The sequence below is a fragment of the Mus pahari genome, chromosome 4 (genome assembly GCF_900095145.1).
Source record: "Mus pahari chromosome 4, PAHARI_EIJ_v1.1, whole genome shotgun sequence".
NCBI classification, from domain to species: domain Eukaryota; kingdom Metazoa; phylum Chordata; class Mammalia; order Rodentia; family Muridae; genus Mus; species Mus pahari.
Genome location: NC_034593.1, coordinates 96235916 through 96243891, shown reverse-complemented (window position 1 = coordinate 96243891; position 7976 = coordinate 96235916). Strand labels below are relative to the sequence as shown.

At 34.9% G+C, this 7976-nt stretch overlaps 1 protein-coding gene across 6 annotated transcripts in view; it reads right to left on the bottom strand.

The window, feature by feature from the left end:
* Positions 1-779: 779 nt before the first annotated feature.
* Dram2 (DNA damage regulated autophagy modulator 2) overlaps positions 780-7976 on the bottom strand; it is a 25705-nt gene continuing 18508 nt past the window's right edge. For 3 of the 6 annotated variants that reach the window (XM_029537230.1, XM_029537231.1, XM_029537232.1), the window contains exons 6-9: positions 6874-7051; positions 6085-6167; positions 4723-4815; positions 781-4219 (exon numbers count right to left, since the gene is read on the bottom strand). In XM_029537230.1, the coding sequence (XP_029393090.1) occupies positions 4109-4219; positions 4723-4815; positions 6085-6167; positions 6874-7051 (465 nt within the window). In that variant the 3' untranslated portion in view covers positions 781-4108. Of the gene's footprint in view, positions 4220-4722; positions 4816-6084; positions 6168-6873; positions 7052-7976 lie in introns of all 6 variants that reach the window. The other 3 variants (XM_021196232.2, XM_021196231.2, XM_029537233.1) reach the window with 2 other exon arrangements.

Below are 7976 nucleotides of genomic sequence, written 5' to 3'. Positions count from 1 at the left end.
TAAAAAAAGCCCAGGACCAGATGGGTTTAGTACAGAATTCTGTTTATACTTTTTAATTTTTTTATTTTATTGGATATTTTCTTTATTTACATTTTAAATGTTATCTCCTTTCTAGGTCTCCCCTTTGGAAACCCCCTATCCCACTCCCTTCCCCCTGCCTCTATGAGGGTACTTCCCCCGAACCATCCACTTCCACCTTCCCACCCCAACATTTCCCTATACTGGGGCATCGAACCGTCTCAAGCCCAAGGGCTGCTCCTCCTACTGATGTATAACAGGCCATCCTCTGCCACATATGTGGCCAGAGCCATGGGTCAACTCTTTGGTTGTTGGCCCAGACCCTGGGGAACTAAGGGGGTCTGGCCAGTTGTTACTGTTGCTCCCTCCATGGGGTTGTAAACCCACTCAGCTCCTTCAGTCCCTTCTCCAACTTCTCCATCTGGGACCCCGCATTCAACCCATTGTTTATGTTTTTTTAATTTGGTTGTTAGCTATAGTGTTTTGTTTTTTTTTTTCAAACAGGGTTTTGCTATATAGAACAGGCTGGCCTGGAACACACAGAGATCTGTCTGCCATCTCCAATATGAATATTTATATGATACACAAATACAATGTTACTGATAAGTAAGAAAACAGACATTATAAATATATCCTGCCATTGTAGATAATGAGGAATACACATTTTTAACATGTGAAAATCTCAGTAGAACTAATATAATCCAAATAGATAATAAGCAACAACAATTAAAAAAATGAACACTAGAATGGAAAATAATTACATCTTTATCTATGAGGAAATGCCAGTTAAATTCAAGACAATACTTTAGAATTATTTAAAATACCTAAAATTAAAAAGTGTCAATATCATCAAAGGATGATAAAGACTTACTTGTTAGCTATGAAATGTAAGTTGGTATCATTAGTACTCAAGAAAACACTCCAGCAATTTGAAAAATAACTAAATGTACACTTGTTATGTATGCTAATGCTCAGTCTTGGGTATTTCTTATTAAAGAAATTAAAGTTGACATTGACACAAAGCCTTGTACCAATAAGAATTGAAAATTGAGAGTAGCCCAAATATGCTCCAATGGATGACCATTAAATAGTCTGGCACACACTATACAATAGAATTTCATTTGTAAATACAACAGGAACCAATGCTACATTAACTGGTTGATGAATCAAAAGGCACTACGTGTAATGTAGAGTCAATTTCAGAGGATTATATGACATATAATTCTATACTATATTCCTGAAACGGAAAAACCATGGATGTAAAGAGATTAGTGTTTTCAAGTGCTTAGATATGAGACTGTATGAATGGATTAAAAAGGGTTAGTGTGAAGGATTTTCTTTGTGACAATACAAAGTTCTGTATGTTAAATGTGGTCATACATTATACAAATGAAATAAACTGTCACAAAACTATAAACACACGTACATGGTAAACATGGGCTTATATAACCTAGATAAGATTATATTGTCATTGGCAATTTCCTAATTCCAATATTTTACCATCGTTACATTAATTATTACAACTGAGGAAAACAGGTGAAAAGTGAATGGGATATCATACTATTTTAGCAACTTCCTACAGTGTACATAATTATTTCAAAGAAAAAGTTTAAAACAAAGAAAAATGCAAAGAACAAAATAAAAGCCACTTTTATTTTATAATTAGTAACACCCCTCATCCTTTAGGGATACATTCCAAGATTTCCATTACACAACTGAAAATAGTGTATAACTAAACCATGTGTGTGTGTGTGTGTGTATACATGTATGCATACATATACGTACACAAATTTCTAGCTTCTTTTACTTAAAGCCATGTAATGTAGCTATAACTGTTAGTTCCTCCCAACTTCAGCATATGATAGTTTTTCCTTCAGCATTAAGTCATGAACTTTTATATGAGGTTTTATATGAAAGACTTAATTTATGGCTTTTCTTTAGCATATCTACATTGCCAGCATTACTGCATTTGTAGTTTTGAGCCACATCCAGTAAAGAAAAAGAGTTTCTCAATCACAGCACTGTATTTGACAAGTGGGACGCCACTAAAGGTAGCATGACTCAGGGACAAAGGGATGATTCACAGGTCAGGTGACATGATACAAGATTTCATTAAAAGACTCAATTAAAACTTACCAATTGAGGAGTTCTAGTATTATTCATTTAATGTTTTTAGACCACAGTTGACTGTGTGTTTTCTTTTTTAAAGTGTCTATGTACGGTTTAGTTTTACATATAACCTAAATACTTGGAAGAATTCTCCAATAAACTCTGAAAATTAAAAAACAAACAAACAAACAAACATTTTCATCTGTTACTCCATACCTGCCTTTGGCAGAACTGGCAAGGGATTTGCTTTCAAGAATTTCCACTCTAGGAATTATTACTTAGTATTATTTACTTCTCATAATACCATGGATGCTTCATAACTTAAATTATTGGTAGAGAGAAAACTATAGAAAAAGATATTTTCCATATGTGGTTACATCATTCTTTTTTAAAGGATTTAATCATAATCTGTATGCAATTTTTTCTAGTAGTAACGACATCAATCAATCAATCAATCTTTACTAAATTGTTGACTGTAGCTTCCCATAGGTAAATACTCTATTTCTCTACTAATCTAAGATATTTCTTCAAATACTGTTATGAAATTTGAGATTCAAAAACTTAGAATTGAAGTCTACATCTCCACCATTTAAACGGTTTTCCTTAAATTCCTTCTTGATATATTTTAAACTTTTGCTTCCCATTTTTTCTTCTGGTTTCAGCTCCATTTCTTCTAAAAATATAAATTATGTTAGTATTCATCAAGGATTATTTTACAAACTAATTTGATCCCAGATATTATTTAGGTCAACATTTCCTTCTTTTTAATCCTAGTAGGCATCTAGAAACCATCCCATATAACCATCCTTTATTTATACAGAGAATCTAAATTGAAACTTCATAATCATTTGCATGACAAGAGAAAAAGATTCAGAATTTAATTTTGGATTTCAGTTTCTTCTTCAGATTTAGGTTTTAAAAGGATCACATTCTAATAAAAAGACTAAATATCTGCTCAAAACTAATTTTACTACTAATTATAAATTTCTCTAAATGAAAAATCAAAGATCCTGACTATAATATAGAGTAATTTTTATGTTAATAATCATATTTCCTTTTGTTTACAGACTTTGCAATCTTATTTAGGAACATTAATCTTTATTTCTCTTATCACATTTACTTATTGTGTATGTGTATATGCATATGGAGGTCAAGGCCAAAGGATAACTGGTAGGAGTCTTTTCTTTCTTTTGACTATGTGGATCCTACATATTGAACTCATATAGTCAGGGTTAGCAGCAAGTAATTTACACTACTGAGCAATGTCATCAGCCGTAACCTTTATTTTATAAAGAACAAAATGGTAGCAAATTAAAAATTCTAATCTCAGAAACCAGACTTGATGAAATTATAAGCATATATGATAGATCTGTTAATATTCATGTGGTCAGAATAAAATAAATACCCATTGATTTTGTGTCTGTTTGGGGGTGCAGGGAGGCAAAATTTAAGCCATCAAAGAACTCAGATTATTTCAGACAGGCTCCTATTTACAGAAAAGATTCAACAACAACAACAACAACAACAACACATTTTTAAACACTGTAAGAAATGTATTAATATAATAAAACTTCAGTTTTAAGCCCTGATTCCAAATGATTTGGTTACCAATGCTGATTACTGTGGGCCACAGAAAATGTCTCTCATAAAAGTACTCCTAACAAAAGACGCTTTTAAAATAACATAATATGTTTAAGGCCAAGTATAGAGACTACTCGGTGTACTTCAGGCTTTCATGATATCCTTTGGTTTTATTTTCTGGATATAAAAAGTCTAGACATGTTTTTAAATGGGCTTCTTAACAACATCCTTTAAGACAACTTATCAGATGGCTTATTACATTTTTCCTGATATCATCTTTCATTAATGTCACTGTCAGCCTTGATTAATTGATTCAAATTTTCACAGTATAATAAGCAACTTTTGTGCATCTTTTCTCAGTCCCTGAGAATCACAATCATCACAGAAGACTTATATCCATTCACTGAAAATCTCTGGAAAGCAGTGGTGTTCTTTCATTGGTAACAGGGCAAGGAACAGTGTCATAGAGGGTTAATCCATGTAAATTGGCTTCCACCCGTAAAGTAATTTTCTGGAATAGAAAACGAAATTAAATAGAGAAGTTTTGCCCTTCTGAGAGACTATCTCTTCACCGGGCGTCACAGGACCCCTTATGTAGTCAGAGAAACAGAATGATCAGATGAGGAACAGGAAGTCCCTGCCACAGGCACCATCCTGAGCACCCAGGGAGAGGGAAAAAACATGTTCTTGCCTCACTAAGTTTCCTAGTTTTCTTTCGTAGCTCTTTTTTCCCCCCTGTAAAGCCATGTGTTAGGGCTGGGTCAAGGTGAATAAACACAAATTACAGAATTTCTTCAGATATGTTTTGCAACTCCATTATCCAGGGGGAAGCTTACTTGCAACACACAACTTCCTCAAACCCAGGAACAATTTCACCAGAAGTTACTCTCATATAACTTTCTTTGGTGCCAGATTTTAAAATTCTAATTTTCAAAATGAACAGGGAGTCTGTCAATGAAATATTCTGTTATTCTATATGAAGGAAGTTCTACTGAACAGAATTAAAACTATTACCTGAAAATCACGAATATAAGTCAGGAAAAATCCAAAAAAGGAAAATGACATGGACCATTCTGCTGCAGTAGTAACCAGGTGAAGCACATAACCCTGGGGTTAAAGAGAAAAAACAAAGGCCACTTTGTTACATCCCAGTCAAATAATCTATGTCAGTTCGTAAATTAAGCAACATCAAATTCTTATAGACCAATCTTCCTTCTGAAATTATTCCTTGAATTTTGAACATGTCTTGAGAATTACAGTAGCTACTAGGAGTCCCTCCTGACCCATAGTATATGTCTTTGTTTCACTTACAACAAATAAAATCTCCACTAAATAACCAAGACAAAATAGAACTTACATTCTACAACCAAGGAGTCACAGTGCCCTCCCCTTCCCCCATCCCCAGTCATAAGATTCATAAACCAACATCTGTCATCCTTACTTAGGAGGCTGAAGGAAGATCACAAATTTAAGGTCAGTTAGAATACTCCCACCTACCTACCTACACACACACACACACACACACACACACACACACACACATCTGAATAAAATTCACAAAATGACACTAGGAAGCTCAAGAATACTCTTAATAAACTTTCATAATGGCTATTTGTTGAAGTTAGGCCCTGGTTCTTTCTCCTAGCCCCATGTTCAAAGAATAAGACTCGGATTCAAAATATATTTACAAATGCCTTTGCCATACAGCTAGGGTCTACTCTGACTTGATCATAACTAAAGATAACCTGTTTATTTTAACCTACATTCTGCCACAAGGCTGGTTACCTGTGCTCAGGTTCCATGTGTCTGTCTCCTCATATCATCCCAGGCCTATCTCCTGTGCCTGGCTCTATCTCATAATCCTTTCCCTCCCCTGATGTCCCACCTCTATTTCCTATCTAAGCCACAGGCCATAGGCTTTTTAATGACAGATGATACATCCATACAGTACACAAGATATTCTCTCTACAGCTATTTTTAGAGTTTGCATATTAATTTACAACAGCTGCTTTTCCAGAGGAACCAGGTTTAGTTCCCAGTTTCCATGTTGGGCAGTTTGTTTCTACCTGTTAATATAGCTCCAAGGGATTCAATGCACTCTCCTGGCCTTTGCAGGCATCCATAAACATATGACACAGACACATTCAGTGATGATACAATTAAAATGAAAACACACACACACACAAACACATATACACACACACACACACACACACACACACTCACACACACACACACACACACACACACACACACACACACACACACACACACACACACACACACACACACACACACACACACACACACACACACACACACACACACACACACACACATACTCGCTTATATATTTTATAAACCTTGAGCTCTTACTTTGTCCTCCGGGTTCCAGTGTAGTTTCTGTATTAGATCAGGACCAAAATCACTACTGTACAAAATTGATGAGCAAGTCATCACTATAAAAAATGTAAGTTAAGGAAGACTCTTAAGAGATCTGAAGGTTTAAACTTGTACTTTGTAACAACAACAACAACAATAACAAACCATTTTAAAGGCTAATTTAAAAGCTAGCTTTTATTACTGTGGTTCAATCCTTTTTTTTTTTTTTAAAGAATTAATGTCATGGACAATCCTAAAATTAAAGATCTATGCAGAGCAACCAGGAAATGGTTTATATCATGTCCTTTCCTCTTTACTCAAAAATTAGTTGCTCTATCATAAATTTCCACAGAATAATGCTTTCTCTGAAGTATGGCTATGCCAAAGGTGTGTGTGTTCCTAGCTCAGTTACTTAACTTCAGTCTGAATTTTATGAACAATGTCTTTTAATTGAGGGTGACTTTAAAGAGACTCGGGGGAGCTGGAGCAATGTTAAGAGCACATGTTGCTCTTGCAGACGACCTAGATTTAGTTCCCAGCATCCATGTTCAATTATATGGTATCTGATATCCTCTCCTGATAGCAGTGGCCACCAGATATATACATGGTACACTTACATAAGTGTAGATAAAATACGTGTGTGTGTGTGTGTGTGTGTGTGTGTGTGTGTGTAAGTATATAACAACATAAAAAAATAGTTCTTACATTGTCCCAAACTGCACTCACTTATTTTGTTATTCTATTCTTTTTCAATAGTAAACAACATGCTACAACAAAGGATACTGCTAAGCGCACTTACTCCACACCAGATAACCAACAGGAGTCGGACCCAGAAGATTTGTTTGCTGTGAATTTTGGGCTGCATTAGGTAGGAAAGGATGGTCTGAACAAACATGTAAAATGAGCCCATACTAAAGGCAAGGGCAGCTCCACATACATGTACAATAAATAGTGTTGATTTCTGAGAAGCAGAAAAAAGTCAGTCAATGAGAAAAACAAAGAACACATTGACAGTATATCATTTAAAAGCACAAGCCAGATAACTCAACAGGGCTAAGTGGAGATTGCACAAATTACTTCCCCAAAGCACAGGAAGATTACAGTGAAACCAGATGACTTCATTTGCCAACAATAAAAATAATAACAAGTGTCGATATAGTTTCATTTATTTAACATTTTGATTGGATTCTGTTAGGTGTCAGGCAGTTTTTAAAGTCATTAATATGTGAATGAATGAAACAGACACTCAGTTCTGACAGTTTATAGTCTAGTAAAGGTACACAAAAATAAATAATAAACCTCAGAAATAAGGACATGCCATAGTAAAGTAGATAGTGGTGATAATAAATAAGAGGAAGAACGTTAACGAGCAGAGATCTGGGACCAAAAGAAGATAGCTGAAATGTAAGTTAAGGTCTTCATGGCACTATTTAGGTATTAATTATGCCACAGGGATCACTAATAGGTTGCATTGATCCACCGAGGTTATTATAAGTTATGGTGTTGTCCTTATTTACTTACATCTAATTTCTAACATTATAATGTTACATGGGATTAAAACAGACAACCAGAATCGCAAATTTCTAAAATCAATGTTTAAAACCAAATTTTGGTTGAGTCACTGTTTTTTGTTTGTTTGTTTTGTTTTTTGGGAGTGTCTGTATTCCCTTTGGTAGAAAAGGCATGGCCAATACTTGGCAAAGGAGGATCATAATGACTAGGAGAACAAAGGAAAGGCAGGGTTCAGTTTTCTCATTTTGAATCAGCTGAACACTGCAACAGTTGATTCTCAATGTACAGAAATAAGAGATTTTGATTTTTCAAAGGTACCAGTTTCCCTTTTCAGAGAGAGAGAGAGAGAGAGAGAGAGAGAGAGAGAGAGAGAG